The sequence below is a fragment of the Hemibagrus wyckioides genome, linkage group LG21, assembly GCF_019097595.1.
Source record: "Hemibagrus wyckioides isolate EC202008001 linkage group LG21, SWU_Hwy_1.0, whole genome shotgun sequence".
NCBI lineage: Eukaryota > Metazoa > Chordata > Actinopteri > Siluriformes > Bagridae > Hemibagrus > Hemibagrus wyckioides.
Window position 1 is genome coordinate 15,915,876 of NC_080730.1, and position 24,568 is coordinate 15,940,443.

A 24,568-nucleotide genomic window follows, 5' to 3' on the forward strand; every position below is an offset into this window, starting at 1 on the left:
AGCCGAAGATATCTAACTCCAGCTTGAAACGGAAGACACCGTGTTTGTATTCTCGACTGCTTAAAAGAAGGTCTGTCACGCAGATCATAGAGGTGATGGATATCATCGCAGTTCATTTTCCGAGAGCATTACCCAAACGTGCCGTTCAGTCTTAAACAGCTCAACACACTGACCTTGAACTGTAGATTCAGTGCAGTTCACACAGGCTACGTTTTAGTTTTCTTCAAGCACTGGTTTCACTTTGGATCACAGGCCACAGTTTGGAGTGTGTGTGTGTGTGTGTGCTGCAAAGACACAACAAAATCCTGAACTTGGATTCCAGCCTCCAGCTCTACTGCTCTTGTGTTTTCTGCCTCTGTTCAAGCAAATTCCTTCTTGTGTTGTGTGCTGTTCTTTTTCTCGTTTCATCATGACCAGCTCTGGCCTCAGCGAGAGAGAGGAAAGAGAGAAAGGTGGACTGGGTCTCGGAGCTCAAAGCTTTAACAGTCTTTCCAAAGCCTCTAGTTTTCTCATTTCATCAAGTGAATCATAGCCTTGTTTTCATAGACTCTGGCAAAAAACTGTGAAACCACTAAAGTCTGACTTTGAAATAAATGTGTAAACAGGGTTGTTTTTAAGAATTGGAATAACAAATATTGTTAAATTTCATGACCTAGGTTCCATTTGTCATAAACATCTAAATACTGTTGGAAACTGGAAGAGCAACAACCCAAAAGAAGACTTTCATGACCTTTGTAATAAGTGTGTAATTACATTATCAGCAAACGACGATTATTTGAAATTCTGTGTAATAATAAATTCTTATTATGTAACTTTGTAGTACTCATACATCTTAGTAATAATAAACAGAACAGCAATAGCCAGGAAGATTCTTTAATAGGTTGTGATGAAGGTTCGCAGTGTAATAAATATGTAAATATAATAATAAGTAATAATAAAGCGGGAATACTTTGTTATAAAAGATTTTGTGATGCAAATTACGTATGTAATAATAGCTAAAGACAGCAACAAGTATAATAAGATTCTGTAAGGTTTTGTAACCTTGGTTCTTATAAGTATGTTATAAATATGTTATAAACATGTGGTTATGCGGGGAATAATAACTGAAAGCAACATACAAGGAAGATTCATGACTTTTTTTTAAGGAAAGACATGAAGAGCAGCAGCTGGGAAGATTCTGTGAGATTTTGTGACCTTGCTTCACCCTTGTTAATAAAAATCTATTTACATTTCTAATGTTAACTGAATCAGCGACCACCAGGAAGATGCTTATATATAGTGAGTTATTTATTTTGGATTTATACGAATAGTTGCTCAGTGGAAACTATTAGTTATAGGGATAGGGATCAGTGAGTTCTAGGTATATTCACACGTTATGGCATCGTTCTATTTCCAAGGACGCGTAATTCATACTTCTTTTAAAAATTCCCTCTCCTAATTCACTTCATCCGCTTCAGACCGTTTCTCAATGCCCTTGTCATGGTAGATGACTGCTTCATCTGAGAGCAGAAGACTAGCTCATAAATTCCCTCAGTTCTTACTTTACCCCCCCCCCCCCATTGACGTGTCTAGCCTCAGCATCCCTCTATGTACACATAGCTTCACCTACACCCAAATTGCCCCAGCACATCAACTTTCCTCTGGTGCTGAGTTTCTTATCAGATCTCCAGTAAAGCATCACGATGAAACTTCTGCTTGCCAACCTGAGGAAAGCTGAAAATGATGAAGATGGATGGTATGTGTCTGTTACCTACAGACAGAGTGGGCAGTGCTTTGCTTTCTCTCTCTCTCTCTCTCTCTTTTTTTTTGTTGTTTTGTTTTCCTTAAGACTTGATGGCAGGTTGCTTTTAGATGATATTTATAAAAGACTATGGGGCTGGCTCCTGGGCACAGGGGAATGGACAAAGTCTGTAAATATATAACAGAAGCAAGAAAGATTGACTTTGATGAAGATGGAGAATGGCTAGAAGACCGACAGAAGCAGGGAGATTTGGATGAAGCAAAGCAGGAAAGGTGGTTTGTACGTCAAAAGTCGCTGATTTGAACATAAATTCGACACAATCATGAACTCAGCTGCTTTGACACAAGCTCCTGCTCTCTGAACGCTGATATGCATATCATTTGCGACCAAAATTAACACTCATATGTACAATTTAGAGACAAGACACTACACCATGCAGATGTCACCATAGTGCCAGTGTCTAAGGGTAAATGTTTTTTTTTTTTTATAAAATGGCATCAAAGCAAAAATACAGAATTATCCCTGCTGTTCTGGTGGGAGGGATGGATTCTGTGTCTCCGCTGTCAATCACAGGGACACTAGCCAATCGTGGTTATCTGTGAGCTTATGAACGTACGTATAGATATATGTATGTAGAGTGTGTCTAGCATTATTCTCTGAGTCTCTATCACTACCCCATTACACACAATGAGCAGCAGTCTGAAAAGAGATGCAGTTGGCTGACTTCATATGTCTCTGAGGAGGCGTGTTGGCCTTCAGCCTTCCTGGTTGGTTGCTGCTGGATGATAAGTGACTTGTGGCTGGGAGAAAATGGGAGGCAAACCAACAAAGTGGCATAAACAATGAGGATAAAATGATATTATGAACTGCTTACAGAGGAAATGGCAGTCTCCTGTATACCTGTCTAATGGTTCTATCTATCTATCTATCTATCTATCTATCTATCTATCTATCTATCTATCTATCTATCTATCTATCTGTTGTCTGTCTGTCTGTTTGTATTTATTGAAGAAAGTTGGGTAGAGACTTTTTTTTAAGTTTTTACTCATCCGTTGAACAGATCAGCTTGATCTGCATTCCTGCATTAATTAAAGCTTTATTCATGAATACAGGTCTGCAAAGTTTCCCGAACAAATAAATACACCCTGAGGCATTTTCATAGAGACGCTATGTTAAAAAGAAATTAATTAAACCCTGACTGACAAAAAAGAACATTCATGCATCTTTGCAGCATTCAGGTCAGTGATTTGTGGTGAATGTTGCAGGTGAATCGACTGAGAGAATAAAAATCCACTTCATTTGCATTGCAATAAGCTTTATGTAGATTATTTTATTTGAAGAAGTTGAGTGATAACAGGAACTAAGTTTCATGGTCATTCAGCAACATTTATTTTATGTGCTGTAGTGAAATAATCATCATTGGTGGTAAGAGTAACCTCGCTTTGTGTTGTCTAACACAACACTATACTGCACAACAAAATACTACACCACTACACAACACCATACTACACCACTACACAACACCATACTACACCACTACACAACACCATACTACACCACTACACAACACTATACTGCACAACAAAATACTACACCACTACACAACACCATACTACACCACTACACAACACTATACTGCACAACAAAATACTACACCACTACACAACACCATACTACACCACTACACAACACTATACTGCACAACAAAATACTACACCACTACACAACACCATACTACACCACTACACAACACCATACTACACCACTACACAACACTATACTGCACAACAAAATACTACACCACTACACAACACCATACTACACCACTACACAACACTATACTGCACAACAAAATACTACACCACTACACAACACCATACTACACCACTACACAACACCATACTACACCACTACACAACACCATACTACACCACTACACACTACACCACTACACAACACCATACTACACCACTACACAACACCATACTACACCACTACACAACACCATACTACACCACTACACAACACCATACTACACCACTACACAACACCATACTACACCACTACACAACACTATACTGCACAACAAAATACTACACCACTACACAACACCATACTACACCACTACACAACACTATACTGCACAACAAAATACTGCACCACTACACAACACCATACTACACCACTACACAACACCATACTACACCACTACACAACACTATACTGCACAACAAAATACTACACCACTACACAACACCATACTACACCACTACACAACACCGTACTACACCACTACACACCACCATACTACACCACTACACAACACCATACTACACCACTACACAACACCGTTCTACATCACTACACAACACCATACTACACCACAGCACACAACATCATACTTCACCACTACACAACACCATACTACACCACTACACAACACCATACTACACCACTACACAACACCGTACTACACCACTACACAACACCATACTACACCACTACACACTACACCACTACACAACACCATACTACACCACTACACAACACCATACTACACCACAGCACACAACATCATACTACACCACTACACAACACCATACTACACCACAGCACACAACATCATACTACACCACTACACAACACCATACTACACCACTACACACTACATCACTACACAACACCATACTACACCACTACACAACACCATACTACACCAGTACACAACACCATACTACACCACTACACACTACATCACTACACAATACCATACTACACCACAGCACACAACACCGTACTACACCACTACACAACACCATACTACACCACTACACACTACATCACTACACAACACCATACTACACCACTACACAACACCATACTACACCACTACACAACACCATACTACACCACTACACACTACATCACTACACAATACCATACTACACCACAGCACACAACACCGTACTACACCACTACACAACACCGTACTACACCACTACACAACACCATACTACACCACAGCACACAACATCATACTACACCACTACACAACACCATACTACACCACAACACCGTACTACACCACTACACAACACCATACTACACCACTACACACTACACCACTACACAACACCATACTACACCACTACACAACACCATACTACACCACTACACACTACACCACTACACAACACCATACTACACCACTACACAACACCATACTACACCACAGCACACATCATACTACACCACTACACAACACCATACTACACCACAGCACACATCATACTACACCACTACACAACACCATACTACACCACTACACAACACCATACTACACCACTACACAACACCATACTACACCACTACACCACTACACAACACCATACTACACCACTACACAACACCATACTACACCACAGCACACATCATACTACACCACTACACAACACCATACTACACCACAGCACACATCATACTACACCACTACACAACACCATACTACACCACTACACAACACCATACTACACCACTACACACTACATCACTACACAACACCACTACACACTACACCACTACACAACACCATACTACACCACTACACAACACCATACTACATCACTACACAACACCATACTACACCACAGCACACAACATCATACTACACCACTACACAACACCATACTACACCACTACACACTACACCACTACACAACACCGTTCTACATCACTACACAACACCATACTACACCACAGCACACAACATCATACTACACCACTACACAACACCATACTACACCACTACACCACTACACAACACCACTACACACTACACCACTACACAACACCATACTACACCACTACACAACACCATACTACATCACTACACAACACCATACTACACCACAGCACACAACATCATACTACACCACTACACAACACCATACTACACCACTACACACTACACCACTACACAACACCGTTCTACATCACTACACAACACCATACTACACCACAGCACACAACATCATACTACACCACTACACAACACCATACTACACCACTACACCACTACACAACACCGTACTACACCACTACACAACACCATACTACACCACTACACACTACACCACTACACAACACCATACTACACCACTACACAACACCATACTACACCACTACACAACACCATACTACACCACAGCACACAACACCATACTACACCACAGCACACAACATCATACTACACCACTACACAACACCATACTACACCACTACACAACACCATACTACACCACTACACACTACACCACTACACAACACCATACTACACCACAGCACACAACACCATACTACACCACTACACAACACCATACTACACCACTACACAACACCATACTACACCACTACACACTACACCACTACACAACACCATACTACACCACAGCACACAACACCATACTACACCACAGCACACAACATCATACTACACCACTACACAACACCATACTACACCACTACACAACACCATACTACACCACTACACACTACACCACTACACAACACCATACTACACCACAGCACACATCATACTACACCACTACACAACATCATACTACACCACTACACAACACCATACTACACCACTACACACTATACCACTACACAACACCATACTACACCACTACACAACACCATACTACACCACTACACAACACCACTACACACTACACCATACTACACCACTACACAACACCATACTACACCACTACACAACACCACTACACACTACACCACAGCACACAACACCATACTACACCACAGCACACAACACCATACTACACCACTACACAACACCATACTACACCACTACACAACACCATACTACACCACTACACAACACCACTACACACTACACCACAGCACACAACACCATACTACACCACTACACAACACCACTACACACTACACCACAGCACACAACACCATACTACACCACTACACACTACACCACAGCACACAACACCATACTAAAGCACAAAAGATCACAACACCTCATGCTACAGAAAACCACACTACAATAAACCACACCACACCATTCAACATCACATTACAGCAATACACCACACCTCAACACACCATCACACCACAACACTCAACATCACATTACAGCAATACACCACACCACAACACACCACAACACACCATCACACAACACTCAACATCACATTACAGCAATACACCACAACACAACACACCACCACACCACAACACACCACAACACACCATCACACCACACCATTCAACATCACATTACAGCAATACACCACACCTCAACACACCATCACACCACAACACACCATCACACCACAACACTCAACATCACATTACAGCAATACACCACACCTCAACACACCATCACACCACAACACACCATCACACCACAACACTCAACATCACATTACAGCAATACACCACACCTCAACACACCATCACACCACAACACACCATCACACCACAACACTCAACATCACATTACAGCAATACACCACACCACAACACACCACCACACCACAACACACCATCACACCACAACACTCAACATCACATTACAGCAATACACCACACCACAACACACCACCACACCACAACACACCATCACACCACAACACTCAACATCACATTACAGCAATACACCACACCACAACACACCATCACACCACAACACACCACCACACCACAACAATCAACATCACATTACAGCAATACACCACACCACCACACCACAACACACCATCACACCACAACACACCACAACACACCACCACACCACAACACTCAACATCACATTACAGCAATACACCACACCACAACACACCACCACACCACAACACACCATCACACCACAACACACCATCACACCACAACACTCAACATCACATTACAGCAATACACCACACCACAACACACCACCACACCACAACACACCATCACACCACAACACACCACAACACACCACCACACCACAACACTCAACATCACATTACAGCAATACACCACACCACAACACACCACCACACCACAACACACCATCACACCACAACACACCACAACACACCACCACACCACAACACTCAACATCACATTACAGCAATACACCACACCACAACACACCATCACACCACAACACACCATCACACCACAACACTCAACATCACATTACAGCAATACACCACAACACACCACCACACCACAACACTCAACATCACATTACAGCAATACACCACACCACAACACACCATCACACCACAACACACCATCACACCACAACACTCAACATCACATTACAGCAATACACCACACCACAACACACCATCACACCACAACACACCATCACACCACAACACACCACAACACACCATCACACCACAACACTCAACATCACATTACAGCAATACACCACACCACAACACACCATCACACCACAACACACCACAACACACCACCACACCACAACACACCATCACACCACAACACACCACAACACACCATCACACCACAACACACCATCACACCACAACACACCATCACACCACAACACACCATCACATCACATCACACCACAACACACCACAACACACCATCACACCACAACACACCATCACACCACAACACACCACAACACACCATCACACCACAACACACCACAACACACCATCACACCACAACACACCACAACACACCATCACACCACAACACACCACAACACACCATCACACCACATCACACCACAACACACCATCACACCACAACACACCACAACACACCATCACACCACAACACACCACAACACACCATCACACCACAACACCTCGTCTTTGACTATTTTCCTAACAACCACACGCTGGATGTGAAAAGAAGCGGAATGAAAAGAACAGAAGTAGGAATGATGACAGAAACGGCACTGATGGACAGAAACAGGAAATTGTGAAGAAAAGCCAGAGAGAGAAAGCAGGGAAGATGGACAGAAGATCTCCTCCTTACAGACACAGATAAACATTTCAGTCTGTTCCTCAGGGGCCACAATGTCTGCCACGAGCTTTAGAATATAAACTGCTCTGGGATTGCATTGCAGTCTCTCTCTCTCTCTCTCTCTCTCACTCTCTCCCATGGCAGAAGTGATTGAACACCCACCCACCCCCCCCGAACCAGTGTTCGCTCTCTCAGGCAGGTAGTGAGGGATGATCTGATGATGCGTGAGGAAAGACGATGCTGTCGCTTTTGCTCAGACTCACTGTGCTGTCTGTCATTTGTCCGATAATCCCCCTCTCCTCTCCATCACCGATCTTTTGTCTTGTGCGTGTGTATGTGGAATTAGAGCTGGACAGATTTATGGACTGTGTTTAGAGATGGAAGGATAGAACAAATGCTCTTTCTTTGGCTCTTCTCTCGCTTCATTTTTCTCCAATCTGCCCCACAATCCATCTGTTTCAGTGCTCGGGTTATTGCTTTGGCTTTCCATGTATTTCTATATGTGTCTGTAGATTACATGTATAAATATGCGTTTGTGTGTGTGTGTGCGTTCACAAAAATAACAGACTGACCAAAACCTGAAAGCATTTTTTCTTTTTCTTTTTTAATTGTCTGAGCGTGATGAGTCAGTGAGTGTGACTTAATTATTGGCACCTTTCATAAAAATTCATCTGTTCTACTCAAACACTCAGCACTCTTCGAAAAATCTTAGAAGATCATCCTTTTAAAATTGATGTTAAACTGCATCTCAGTCCCCGGGAGCTGAGCATGAACACAGTTAAAATACCATTATGTACAATTAGCGTTCTGAAAAAATATATAAAGGGGTGGAAAAAGATTTCGAATTGTGGAACAGATGGAAATTTTCTTCTCCACACAGAGTGAGGATGTTGATGGCGGGAAAGAAGAGAGTTTAGTGATATTGGATCGTGCGGGCTGAAACAGTTTTAAGGAAAAGAAAAGGGTGGAAATAATTTCTGAACACAACCTAAAACATATAGCGCTTACATTTCACCAGGGCTCATGGGATTGAACTTCGGAGAAGGAAAAAAGGGGGGAAACACCTGATATCCAGGTTCAGTGAGGATTTTCGGGGATGAAAAAACTCAGATTAGAAATGTTCTGTGAAATATCCACCAACATCATGTCATTAATCCATCACCCCTACAAGCAGAACCTTCCTTCATAACCATCTAAGTCAATCAGATATCAGTTGCTGTAGCTGCTTTATCCTTTTCAGCCACAAAGAACTCATATCTCTAAGCATATTACTGCCAGTGATGAAGATGATGCTGGTCATCATTTTCATGTCCATTCTGCTCACCAAGCTTTTATTAACAAAAACCCTCATTAATTACTGAAGAACCAGTGTCCCAGTGGCCACAATTAAAAATTTTTTTACACAGTAAGATCAAAATTGTTACATATTGCATTCAGGACACTTTCACAAAGGAGGCATGTTGTGTCTTTCTTAGCCTTGCAGAAATTTCTGCTTGCTTTGGGGAAAAAAAACACATAAGCCATATGGTCAAACATCTACATTATCCTAATGTGAAATTCAGCATGTGCGGTCAGCGATATGGCGGTCGAGTTTGTGCTGTGCGAGTGTGTAAAAGTGCAGAGATGTGAGAATGTTTTTCAGTGTGGAAGCATTTGAGAAATCTTACTATTACTGTTTATTAGAGAAGAAACTAAACCAGTAAGTGATTTTGTTACAATCACCTTAGTGTCCATGTTTCAATGCTATGTTAGGGCCGAGAACCTGGAGGGATGTGGCAGCTTAGTGGTTAAGGTGTTGGACTACTGATTGGCGGGTTGTGAGTTCGAACCCTGGCTACACCAAGGTGCTGCTGCTGGGCCCCTGAGCAAGGCCCTTAATCCTCAAGTGCTTAGTGTAACTCGCTCTGGATAAGGGCATCTGCCAAAGTCTGTAAATGAAATGTAAGCTGCATGTTGGTGTGATGGTCAGTTGTCCATATATGGACAATTATTTCATTTTGCTAGGATAGCTGTGGCTAATTTAGTCCCTGATACTGCTTTGTTTATTCCAGATGTTTCAGGTTTCTCCCTAGTTGTTCTTTCCCTCTCTTTCTCTCTCTCTCTCTCTCTCTCTCTCTCTCTCTCTTTCTCTCTCTCTCTCTCTCACTCACTCTCTTCTGAAAGTCCAGCTGGGAAAATCACAGACACTGTGGCTGATTGTGTGCTTGATGGAGATCATTTGGACTCCAGCTCAGCTGTGGGAAATTGAATTACCTTTACAATCTGTTCGCGCACTGTAGTGTGTGTGTGTGTGTAGAGCGTAAGGAGTATGTGCGCGTAGTGCGTGTGTGTGTGAAACGGCAGAGATTGCGCCGTCCTATTCCCCGTTCGGAGTGTGTGTATGTACAAAAATTGCAGAAATTGCTATGATTGCACTTCCCCATTGCCCCTGCCTGCAGTGTGAAATCCTTTCCTGTACGCTCCGTAGTGCCGAGGTGCTCGAGCAGAACCGTGTTAAACTTAGCTCAGTCACACACACTTACAGGTCCCTGACAGCACCCCGTGATCCCTAAGAACAGTCCCAAGAGACGGACACACACACACACACCACACACACACACCTAGATTTCTTTTCACGTTCTGCTGATTACAAGCAGATTTTAAAAAAGATATCAGAAGGGAGTGGAGGATTTTTAGAGCCGTGACGGGACACACAGTAGAACATGGTGTTGGAAATGGTGCGAAGCCCGTGTTAAAGGTGAAGAGTTGATTCTCCAGTGTAGCGGCTTCATTTTAGAGCCCTTGTTGCGTCACGGTCAGCTCTCAAAGCCACAACTTCACCAGCCTGCAGATTGTAGCTAATAAATACATTACTGTATATGTTTACTGCTAGCTATTAAAAACGAAGCATTTTTCAGGCACGGATATTTGTTAAGAAACAGCGCGGCTGATGCCATCCCTCTTCCGCTTCGTCTTCGGCGCTTAATGGAAGGCTTCATGAACTCTCAGCACATAATACAGCATTTAACATGCGTGCTGTTGTTTTCACCTGCATTAGTAATAATTAGTCCAAACAAAGAGCTAATAGGAAATAATAAAGCCTGCCTTTTTTTTCTCCATAATCAACACGACTAATTAAGCCTGGAACGACATGCGGGTGAAACTTTGAAAAATTCTCTGCTCTTGCTCATAAACACTATTAATGCACAAAACCACACAGACAGGAGTTATTCCTCCACGCCATGCCTGCTGTGAATAATGGATTTTCTCTGCTATGTCATTTTTGTTTTTTGTTTGTTTGTTTTTTTATTCATTTTCCAGAACGTGTTCATCAGACCGGGAGAGCATGCAGTCATACGCACCTGCAGTCTTCTGGAGTTTGTAGACTGATGCTATTTCTCACCTGCTCATTAGAACATGATTATAATTAATGGCACCCGGTCTCCTGAAGGCAGTTGGAGCGTCTGTATAGGTTTAAGAGCAATCAGCTGTCATAGCTGTTCAGATTTCAGCAGAAACTTTACTGAGCAGCCAGAAGGCATCACAGTACCTATGCTGGATTATGGAATGCTCAAATCTGATTGGTCAGAAGGTGGCGGGTGAGATATAGCACGTGACGAGTCTTGTGTTTATACAAGAATAATTATTATGGAAGAATCACAGATTTGGTTTAGGGAAAAGATTACATGTTGTGGAAGGATTAAGAGACGAGTAGCTGTGAGTGATCTCTCTCTCTCCCTCTCTCTTTCTTTCTCTCTGTCTGTTCTGTCTGTCTGTCTCACTCTCTGTTTGCCTCTCTCTCTCTACATATATATATATATATATATATATATATATATATATATATATATATATATATATATATATATATATATTTATATATATAGGTGTCTGCCCTGTCTGTCTGTCTCTCTCTCTCTCTCTCTCTCTCTCTCTCTCTATATATATATATATATATATATATAGATGTCTGCCCTGTCTGTCCTCTGTCTCTCTCTCTCTCTCCCCCTCTTTCTATATATACAGAGATGTCTGCCCTGTCTGTCTGTCTGTCCTCTCTCTCTCTCTCTCTCTCTCTCTCTCTCTCTCTCTCTCTCTTCTTTCTCTCCATTTTACTAAGTAACCAGATAGCATTTCCTGAAGCATCTCCCTTCCTGGGAAAGCACCATAAATATCAAACAAACATCTAACACTAAAGTTAGCCTTTGGTTTATTTGGCTTTCTTAAACATGTCCTTTGGGGGTTAGTTTAGTGTTTGTTGTTCATTATGTGACATGGGGACACTTTGGCTTAGTGGTTATGATTCCTTAGTAGTGATGATTCCTGTCTCTGCCCAGGTTTGAGTTTTCTCCTTGTGCTTTAGTGGGTTTCATCCTCCAGTCCATAGACAAGCGTTGTAGGCTGATTGCCATCTCTAAGTTGTCTATACTGTGTGTAAATCGGTGGTGTGTGTGTGTGATAGCTTGGCACCCCAGGAGTCTCCTGGGATATACAGTACAGAAAATAGAGGGATGGATGAGTATGAGCTGTTAACAAGCATACTAGCCATTCATTATTACTTAATCTTTAAATCTAAAGAATGCTTTATAGTGTATCTATAGGACAGCGTTTCAGCATGGAGGGTGTCGAGAAGCAGCTTGAAATTTCAGACAAACTGTAAGATCAAGCAGAAAGCATACAGTGTATCCTCCTTAAATAAGCTCCTGCTGCTAAAACTGGTCTGATTCCTCGCCCCATGCCTAAAAGCAGAGAGAAAAAAATGGCCTTCACAAAACAAGGAATGTAGAGTGAAGAATTATATTTCACAATACACACACACACACACGGAATAGAGCAGCAATCTGTCTTCCTGTGCTGCGTCTCCTCAAAATAGTCACCATAATTTCAAAGTGAGGGCTTGAAAAAAATTTTAATATATGAAAAAAAAAAAAAACGCTATATAGTTCACATTTTGAGTTTCTAGTTTTTCCTTCAAGAAACAAAAAACGATGAACATCTTCATATGTATACATCTCAGTGGAAAGTGAAGCATATGAATTGCCAACAAGCATGAAATGATCAGCTGTGTGGATTTATTTATTAATAAAGCCTTCTTCATTTTCTTCTTCTTTCTTTGCCTAAGATATCTCACAATGGAGTTTGAACTTAATGAAGGTTTTCGAAACGTGTGTCAGGGATGAAACTGGACACTTCAAAAAGCGATGTCCCAAATGTCCTCCGTGTGAATTATAACTTACTGACTAACTTTGTTGATGTTTGTATGCATGGAAATAAATTCCAATACTGATCCATCTCTCTCTCTCTCTCTCTCTCTCTCTCTCTCTCTCTCCCTGTCTCTCTATTTCTGTCCATATCTCTCTCTCTCTCTCTCTCTGTCTCTCTATCTCTGTCCATATCTCTCTCTCTCTCTCTCTCTCTCTCTCTCTCCCTGTCTCTCTATCTCTCTCTGTCTCTGTCTGTCTCTCTCTCTCTCTCCCTCTCTCTCTATCTCTGTCCATCTCTCTCTCTGTCTCTGTCTCTCTGTCTCTCTCTCTCTCTCTCTCCCTCTCTCTCTATCTCTGCCTATCTCTCTATCTCTATCTCTCTCTGTCTCTCTCTCTCTCTCTCTCTCTCTCTCTATCTCTCTCTGTCTCTGTCTCTCTCTCTCTCTCTCTCCCTCTCTCAGGTACCCTGCTGTCGTCTGCTCATGGTGAGTATTCTGCATGATTTCTGCAATTCTAAATCACAGCTGTTTTGATTGAAACTCCTTTTTTTTTACTCAGTCAGGTGCTGTGATTTTGGGGAGCGTGTGTGTGTGTGTGTGTGTGTGTGTGTGTGTGTGTCGGTGCCTGTGTTAATCTATGGAAGTGCATGGTGTTGTGATCATGCACCTGCCAATATATTTACTCTGTTTGTGTGTGTGTGTGTGGGAGGGGGGTCACAGTGTAAATCAATAGACATGCATGAAGATGTGATCATGCAGCTGTCAGTATGTATGTGTGTGTGTGTGTGTGTGTGTGTGTGCATTGAAACCAGGCTGTATTTTGCTTTGTTTGTTGCTGGACATGCGAATGATCCACCTGCAAAGCCCCAGGGCTCCTAGAGGGGAGTGGGAAAAAAACAACAACACACATATACGCCTGCACTCACATGTATTTACAGAGAAAAGGACAGAGGTGAACATGTGCCACATAGAAAAATGTGTAGAGTGTGAAGAAAGCAAGGCAATGTGTGTGTGAGTGAACACGTGTGTAGATCAGATCAGTTATTTTAAACCTTAAGTAAAAGTTATAAAAACTCGCCTCAAGGCAGGTACATTTAGCGGATACAAAGAGTCTTCACACCTTGTTAGAACGGCAGGTTTTTGTGAAAATATGAAACTTATTCTACCCTTGATATGAAATTACAGCACAGAAAAATTCTGGGAAAAACAAAATCCAGCAAAATAAGAAAAGAAAGAGAAGTGTGTTTTGGGGGGTGTGCAAACTTGTGCATCCAAGTGATTATAACTGTATGCCTTTATTTTTTTCTGTTTTCAAAATTGTTTTTCTGAACAATTTTACCAGGAGTATGTAGATGTTTTATATTGATCGTAGATTTTTTTGTGTAGTTGTGAAAGGGGTGGAGCTTAAACCGGGTTCTCAGTGTGGGAGGGATTTCACTCTGTCATCTGTCAATCACAGCACACTAGCCAATCGTAAATGTCTGTGAGTTTATGTATCCGCAAGAGAGAAAAACCCGTGGATGCTACAGCTATGAGGCGGCAACAATTCCCACTGCGCCAGTGTATCATCTGCTAAGATACTGAGATAGGGAAACAATTATACCCGCAGGAGTGGGCAGATTGGTCAGCGGGTGAGACTGGGATTAACAACACAGTCCTGTGAAATAACACAGAATCTTCAGAATACACAATTCACAGTTATTGATTTACTTCGTCACTGTTTTAGTGGTCGGAATGAACAAAGCTGACAAAACTTACAGGGAATGTGTTTTGTGTTGTTTTGTATATTTGAGTCTCTAAAACACGCCTCCTCAGACCTTTACCGAGTTTCATAAATCCAGCTTGTTAAACTGCCACGTTCACCCTCATAGCCTTTGTGTTCATTCTGCACAGTAAAAATAATTCAGTTGTATTAATTAGTACCTGTAGCAGCCAGGTGGTCCTGAAGTCTGGTGACAGAAATAGTGACAAAATTTCACCCGAAAATAATTAAACCAACCCGAATTTAGACACAAGCGAGTTTGATAATCTGTGTGATTAGCAGATTTCGAATTTAACACCGAATATGTCGGCGTTTATTGCTGATCCCGAGAGTCAGCTAGTGAGAGCACGCGTGTATGAGTTAGCGAGCGAGACAGGAGGGTGGGGAATGAAGACGAGTCTGTAGGTGTCTTGTGCAGCAGCAGTGTTTAAAGGGCAATCTCATCTAATGGCGTCTGCAGGTTTTGTCCTGTTTGAAAGCAATGACATTCGCAATTGCTTTTTATTCCTCCTGCGCAGCTCACGCAAATATTACACGTGAAGTAAATCTCCTGCTCAGCACATTCACACGTCCACCAGAGCAACAGAAATCCTGTAAAATGTCAGGTTTTTAGGCTCAGGTTCAGAGTACAGAGGAACCTCGGCATACGCTCTGGAGGCGAGTTCTTAAAATGAAAATTTGTATTGCTAAACGAATTTTTCCATAAGAAATAATGTAAATGCTGATAATCCATTCCACCCAAAAATATTCCCGATACGAAGCGTATGTAAACGGTATGGCTGCTTACAAAGAACTGACCCAAGCCAAGCATTCCATGTCAAGGCTCCTCACAGGAAGTTGTGCCACCAAGCTTGGGCTAAAAATAGAACAGACCGCCCACGCCACCAATCTGTCCTCAAAAAAACGCACAAAAAATCACCTAGCTTTTGAATGCATGCTGAAGGCAGCGTTGGAATCGTGAGTTGACTCTTTCCAAACAACTTTCGCTAACTGAAAAGAATTTGTACAATTTGTAATCTCGCTTCGCTTGGCTTTCCACTGATGTTTGAATGGCTCCCGGATGTACGCACAACTTAGCCGCATGCCGATACAAGAATTTGTCTTGCAGAATTTCATTTCTTAAGGCGAAAATTATTAAGGGAGGGTATTCACATGCCGAGGTCTGACTGTAGTTTAATAATTGATCATAGTAATCTTGAAAATCTCTGTTTGGACAGAATAAAATGACAGAATATCGACTATATAAGTTAAATAATATCTACGTTCTTTAGTCGTATTATGATACGTTCCAGCTAACACATTCCAGCTAGCCTAATTGAGCTACCTTGAAAATTCAACTGTTGTATAAATTGTATAAGCTTACTGTACATACTTGTCTGTGGTAGATGTAGACACGTCTGTGGTAGATGTAGACACGTCTGTGATAGATGTAGATATGTCTGTGGTAGAGGTAGACACGTCTGTGGTAGATGTAGACACGTCTGTGATAGATGTAGATATGTCTGTGGTAGAGGTAGACACGTCTGTGGTTGATGTAGACACGTCTGTGATAGATGTAGATATGTCTGTGGTAGAGGTAGACACGTCTGTGGTAGATGTAGACACGTCTGTGGTAGATGTAGATATGTCTGTGGTAGAGGTAGACACGTCTGTGGTTGATGTAGACACGTCTGTGGTAGAGGTAGACACGTCTGTGGTTGATGTAGACACGTCTGTGGTAGATGTAGACACGTCTGTGATAGATGTAGATATGTCTGTGGTAGATGTAGACACGTCTGTGGTAGATGTAGACACGTCTGTGGTAGAGGTAGACACGTCTGTGGTAGATGTAGACACGTCTGTGGTAGATGTAGACACGTCTGTGGAAGATGTAGACACGTCTGTGGTAGATGTAGACACGTCTGTGGTAGATGTAGACACGTCTGTGGTAGATGTAGACACGTCTTTGGTAGATGTAGACACGTCTGTGGTAGATGTAGACACGTCTTTGGTAGATGTAGACACGTCTGTGATAGAGGTAGACACGTCTGTGGTAGAGGTAGACACGTCTGTGGTAGAGGTAGACACGTCTGTGGTAGAGGTAGACACGTCTGTGGTAGAGGTAGACACGTCTGTGGTTGATGCAGACACGTCTGTGGTAGATGCAGACACGTCTGTGGTAGATGTAGACACGTCTGTGGTAGATGTAGACACGTCTGTGGTAGAGGTAGACACGTCTGTGGTAGATGTAGACACGTCTGTGGTAGATGTAGATATGTCTGTGGTAGAGGTAGACACGTCTGTGGTAGAGGTAGACACGTCTGTGGTTGATGTAGACACGTCTGTAGTTGATGTAGATACACTTGTGGTAGATGTAGACACGTCTGTGGTAGATGTAGACACGTCTGTGGTAGATGTAGACACGTCTGTGGTAGATGTAGACACGTCTGTGGTAGATGTAGACACGTCTGTGGTAGATGTAGACACGTCTGTGGTAGATGTAGACACGTCTGTGGTAGATGTAGACACGTCTGTGGTAGATGTAGACACGTCTGTGGTAGATGTAGACACGTCTGTGGTAGATGTAGACACGTCTGTAGTAGATGTAGACACGTCTGTGGTAGATGTAGACACGTCTGTGGTAGATGTAGACACATCTGTAGTAGATGTAGACACGTCTGTGGTAGATGTAGACACGTCTGTGGTAGATGTAGACACATCTGTAGTAGATGTAGACACGTCTGTGGTAGATGTAGATGCACTTGATAAAGTTTCTCCTCAGAAAAGATTGAGTTAAAAGTTAAAGTGTAAATTTGAGAAATGTGTCAGCATCATGCAAGGAGAGAAAAAAAAAGTGTTGTCTTATTCACAGTGGTCTTATGACCTTATACACACAAACACACACTCTCTCTCTCTCTCACTCACACACACACACGTTCTCTCTCGTGCTCTCTCTCTCTCTCTCTCTCTCTCTCTCTCTGTCTCTCTCTCTGTCTCTGTCTCTCTCTCGCTCTCACACACACACAAACACACACTCTCTCTCTCTCTTTCTCTCTGTCTCTCTGTCTCTGTCTCTCTCTCGCTCTCACACACACACAAACACACACTCTCTCTCTCACTCACACACACACACACGTTCTCTCTCGTGCTCTCTCTCTCTCTCTCTCTCTCTCTCTCTGTCTCTCTCTCTCTCTCTGTCTCTCTCTCGCTCTCACACACACACACACAAACACACACTCTCTATCTCACTCACACACACACACTTTCTCTCTCTGGCGCTCTCTCTCTCTCTCTCTCTCTCTCTCACACCCATACACACACACTCTCTCTCTCTCCTTCCTGCAACACCTGCTGACACACACACACACACACATGCACACACACACAGGTTTAATATTAAGTGTTGTGTTAATATTTAGATTCTCTCTCTCTCTCTCTCTCCCCTTCCTGCATCACCTACTAACACACACACACACACACACACACACACACACACACACCCCTGCTGTTCTGCTTTGGAATAATGCATATTAATTAACCCACATGTCCATCCACTTATCCATTCATTTAATGCCACTCTCCTGTTCTCTTTAAATTCCCCCATGTGTTTTTTTTCCCCCTCGATTCTCCTGAAGAATACCTGCTGACGGATTTGAGACAGAGAGACAGATAGGCAGAGAGAAAAAGAGAGAGCGAGAGAAATAAGCGTGTCCTTGACCTTGGCCTAACACAAGACAGCCTTTGTGAATTGTGAAGCATGAATTAAGGTTCGCAACAGAGCCAAAGTGGATTTAACCCAGCGTCATTTCCCTTTCTTTATAGTCACTCAGCGTGTCCTTATCAGTGCATACTTATTTTGTACCTGTCATCCTTTCACGTTTAATTTTCAGCTCTAAACTTAGCAGAATTGTGTGCATGCTGTAAACCAGCTAATGGTGGCATTTTGCCCTCATCTCTCTCCATGCAGCGCTAACACGATGCTCACGCTTAAGCTGTCAAACACCTTCATTATCAAGTAGAAAATCTCTCTGTTTTCTCTCTCCCTTCCTCTCTCTCTCTCTCTCTCTCTCTCTCTCTCTCTCTCTCTGTCTCTCTCTCTTTTAATTGGCCCTACCTAAGTATGGGAGAGGTGTAATTGTTGGAAGTGCAGCACTTGACTGGTTTTAAAGCCCTCATCTGTAATCTCCATGTTGATTTTTTCTTTTCTTTTTCTTTTCCTTTTTTTTCCCCCATCTCCATCACCACACTGATTCACCCCCACACACCCAGAACAGCTTGAATATGTATCAGCAATTGCCAATTTTTATTTATTTATTTACAGTAAAAGCTACAGGGCCAATGATTGCATATGATTTTGCATATGCATATGATTAAGAAGTTTTTTTTTGTTTTTTTTTAAAAACACAGAACAAATTGATTTATTCATGATTGAACACTGACTCAAAAAAGGCGACGGTTTTTATTTTTTTTTTAAATTTTTTAGTTCTTTTTGGGAGAAAGCAGGATTGTAGTAAACAGCGTTAACATGCAGACACCAGATGGTCCATCTTATTCCGTCGAGTTTGTGTCATGTAGACTTGTCAGCAAATAGAAAATATAAGACATGATGGGAAAAATCTGGCCCTGTTCAGATCTGTTGCCGCTTTATTTTTTTAAAATTTATATATTTTTTTAATTCACGTCTAAAATTAGAGATTTTTGTTAACAAGTCTCACGTGCCAAGCCTCTCGCTTTCTCTAAGGAGTCTTGCTCTTTTTTTTTTATCACTTACTGCATTTTATCCTACAGCCAAGAATCAGGAGGTGGCTGTTTGACTGACGTTGGAGATCAGGGTTACTCACCTTTTCATCCGGAATGCCTTTAAATCTAAAAAAAATCTGTTCCACAGATTTATTTTACATTTATGTAATCCTTCTATTCACATATTAGACTCGTGATTTAATATTTTTTCTGTATTATAGTCACTCGATAGAGTTTTTTACTCCTGAACTTTCCACTGTTTGTTTTTAAAGTGGTTTGGATCCATTTAAATCCATTTAATTTTAGAGATCAAGTCAAATGGGCTAATAATTATAGAGCTGGATGATAAGTGTAGCAGCTTTGATGAAAGTGGATCAGTGTAATAAATCCTCCTGGCCATGCTTCGTGGACCTCACTTTATACCTGACCAAAAGCACGACAGCTCGTGAGGAGATCTCGTTTCATTTCCTTTAACTGCTTCAAACAAATCGTAAACGCTGGGCTGCATGGATGAAGATGCCGTGTGAGAGTCTGAATTAATGAGAGCGCTTTAACGAATAACTGACCCAGACCTACACTACACCTGAGATAAGAAAGTTTTTACATTGCACTGAAGCTGTTTTATGACGATTCTGGATGTCGTCACAGCGTCACGATACTGAATTTCTAGCTCACTGTAGCTTGATGATGTCACATTAAAGTTAATTGCGTACAGCGACGTAAACTAGCATCGAATGGAGATGTTATGATATTTAAGTATTAAAGTAATAAAACAGTTTGGAGATGATGTAGGAAAATAGGAAGATTACGGAGTGACGTGAAGCAGATTATGTTTATATTCCCACTATAAAGTTGATTAAAATGCACTAACAGCAGCAATCAGGAAGTGCCTTATTCCTCATAAACAAAGAAGCATTTTGGCAATTACACTTATTATGAATAACAGCTTTTAGAGTTGCAGTTACTGTTGTGAAGAGAAATTTGAAATAGAAAGAGAGAAATAGAAATTTATACCAGCTTTTTAAAACCTTTTTTGTCTCTTTGGACATTAATGTCTATTTTATTTGCTTTTTTTTTTTTTTTTTTGGATTTAATTAAAAAAGCACAGATTCCTCTGTCGTGAAGACGTTCTCTTGTGGAAGACTGCTGAAACTGGAGTCTCCTTCCATGTTAAATTAACATTTCCTTTCTCAGCTGTTTAATAAAAATGAGTTTTTCTTTGTTAAATAACTAACACACAAGATATCTCTAATTTATTAGCCTTAGATCATTCCGCTTTGCCTTCAACCGTCATGTCACTCATATTTTCCTATAAAAACGTTCAAAGGACATTCCTATAAGTTTTCGTCAGATTTATGCCGATTATCCTGAACATTACAAGTATTTTACTTCCTGCTACTTCAACACAGCAAATGTAGAGGTGCTGTTCCTGAGCTTGAGGACCGTAACACCGCAGGAAGTGGAGGCTGTACAGAGTAGCACAGAGATAACAGGTTAGATTAGAGGATAAAGTTTGTACTCTGCAGAGGGGAAGACCAGAGGAGGCGGATGGAGAGATGACGGCACACTTGGGTTCATGTGTCAGCAGAGCTATATCTGTCCAACTAATTGTGCCACATTCGCTCTGAGCTGTCTGCTGAAATGCCCACGATGTCCGAAACTGGGTGATGACCAAGCAGCCTGTGTCGTGTTCAGATAACAGCATAGAAATGCAGTCAAACGGCTGGCTGTAAGAGGAGAGCAGGAAGCTGCCTCTGGGCAATATGGACAGGAGTGTGGGCGTGTGTGGATGAAACTGTCCAGCAAAACAAAGGAGGATGCACTTGATTTGTTTTAAGATTATTATCATTATTTTTTTTTTTGTAACAGAAAGTTGAATTTCCTGTCAAGCAGCGACTCTAATTGCACTCAGTAGCTTATTCAATCAAGGAATTGTCCATCTGGTGGCTTTTGTGTGCATGTGTCAGAGGAATTTTAAGGCTTTCTGTCATATGCCCACATCAAATTCAAAACTAGTTTTCCGCATGCCTGTGTGAATAGAATTTTTTTAATGAAAGTCACACTAGCAGATGGTTTATCATAGCAGCTGCTAGCAAACCGGTGCTTCAAAGTCACAATGTGCTGAAATCCACCATAATGAAACACGTCTCCATTGAATCAGGTTTTTTCTTGGAAGGATGCATGCACCCAGAAACGGCATTGTGAAAACTCTCCATTATATTCATTATATCCCATAATGCACCAGCGTAGGTTACAGTCCAATGATACAGTATACCCTTAGCTAGGGTAGATGATTGCTTGGAACACTAAATATCCTCAAGCCCTCCAGAGTCTATCCCTCGGACACCGCATGAGATGTAAGAACACACCTCGGATGAGTTACCCGTCCATCACAAGACACAATTTCAGACCACGAGTTGAGGTATCCAATCCACCTGTCCTTTTTTTAAGGAGGTGGACAGAAACCGGAGAACTCCGAGAAAACCCACTCACACAAAGTGATAGAAAAAATCAGTGAAGGTGTTCCTGACTGATTCCTTGCACTGGGAAGTTGAAAGGAAACGCCCAGGAAGAGGAGAAAAGTTCCCAGTTCTGCTCGAGCGACTTTCACATCTGAGCGGACGTTAGAAAATCAATCCGTGTAAAAGGACACGGCAGCTGCCTTCCAGAGCCAGTACCCTTCTTTCTAATTCTCCAGACAGCTGGTCTGAGGAACTGAAGGCTCTGGGCCATGTGGAATCATGTTGGAGTTCAAAGCAAGTAGAACACAGGGACAGAGGGACACACACACACACACACAATGTGGAGTCCTTCTTCCTGAATAGAAGGCAATGAAAGAACATCTACAGCATTAGCTCCATATTTTTTCTAACATCAGACAAACACTGGGTTAACAGAACTAGTTTGGAATTGTGTAGCTCCATGATAGACTGGTGTCTCATTCGAGGTCTATCTACACCTCATGCCGGCTGTTCCAAGGACCGGCTCACCGCGCCCCAGACCAGAAAAAAGGGCCTTCCTTTAGGTAAACGAACGAAATGTAGTTCTGGGTACAAATTTAATTCATTCTGGAGGCAAGTTAGTTTGTACTACAAAATGAATTTTCCCATAAGAAATAATGTAAATGCAGATAATCCGTTCCAGCGTCCCAAAAATATGACCAATATTACCAAAACGAAGCGTATGTAAACTGTATGGCTAATTACAAAGAACTGACCCAAGCCAAGCATTCCATGTCAAGGGTCCTCACAGGAAGTCGTGCCACCAAGCTTGGGCTAAAAGTAGAACAGACCGCCCACGCCACCAGTCTGTCAACAAAAACACGCCTGAAAAATTAGCTAGCTTTTGAGCACATGCCGAAGGCACCGTCGGTCGACTCTTTCAAAACAGCTTTATGCTGACCGCTTGGCTTCGCTTGGCTTTCCACTGACGTGAACAAGTTTTGAACACGCAACGTAGCTGCCATTCAGTTCGGTTCGGTTTTGTTCATTTGCCAAAAATGCTTCATAAGCCGATGCAAATTTCTTGCAAAATTTCAATTCTTCAGGTGAAAATTCATATGCCGAGGTTCCAGTGTACTTTAGTGCTGTTACCAATTCATGTTTAGTTACAGATCTATGATTCAACAAACAAATCATAGAGCATACTGTAGGTTGGCCTTTATTTGACCTTTTCAGACTTAGAATTCAGGTCAAGCTTGCTAATGGCATTGTCTTTGGAATTTTCAATACGATGTTGGCATCCGTTTGCTTCCATTCAGCAACATTTCTCCTGATTTTGATCGTTACCGTTTGTTTTACATTTACCTCATTTCCTATATATATATCTGCTTTAGACAGATTTTTGAGTGTGTGTGTGTGTGTGTGTGCATGAAAATCCCATGAGTTTTTGAAATACTGCTACATCAATGGCTGATTAAAGAATTGCAGGAACAAGCAGAGATACATATAAAATAGTGATAAACAGTCGTCCCCTCACCAGCCTCTCTCTCTCTCTTTTTCTCTCTCCCTTGAAGTTAATTAGATAAAAAAATGCTGCGTGTCATATAACCAAGTTATTTCATGTTCTCTCGAGCAGGAAATCTTTCAAAAATGGGTTCTTTCAAATATGCCTCCTTAATCAATTGATG

At 41.8% G+C, this 24,568-nt stretch overlaps 1 protein-coding gene across 3 annotated transcripts in view; it reads left to right on the plus strand.

Moving 5' to 3' along the window:
- The window catches only part of cdh4 (cadherin 4, type 1, R-cadherin (retinal)), a 400,906-nt gene that overhangs the window by 277,135 nt on the left and 99,203 nt on the right, over positions 1 to 24,568 (plus strand). For all 3 annotated transcript variants that reach the window (XM_058374170.1, XM_058374172.1, XM_058374171.1), the window contains one exon: positions 14,421 to 14,444. In XM_058374170.1, coding sequence (XP_058230153.1) covers positions 14,421 to 14,444 — 24 coding nt within the window. The remainder of the gene's footprint in view (positions 1 to 14,420; positions 14,445 to 24,568) is intronic.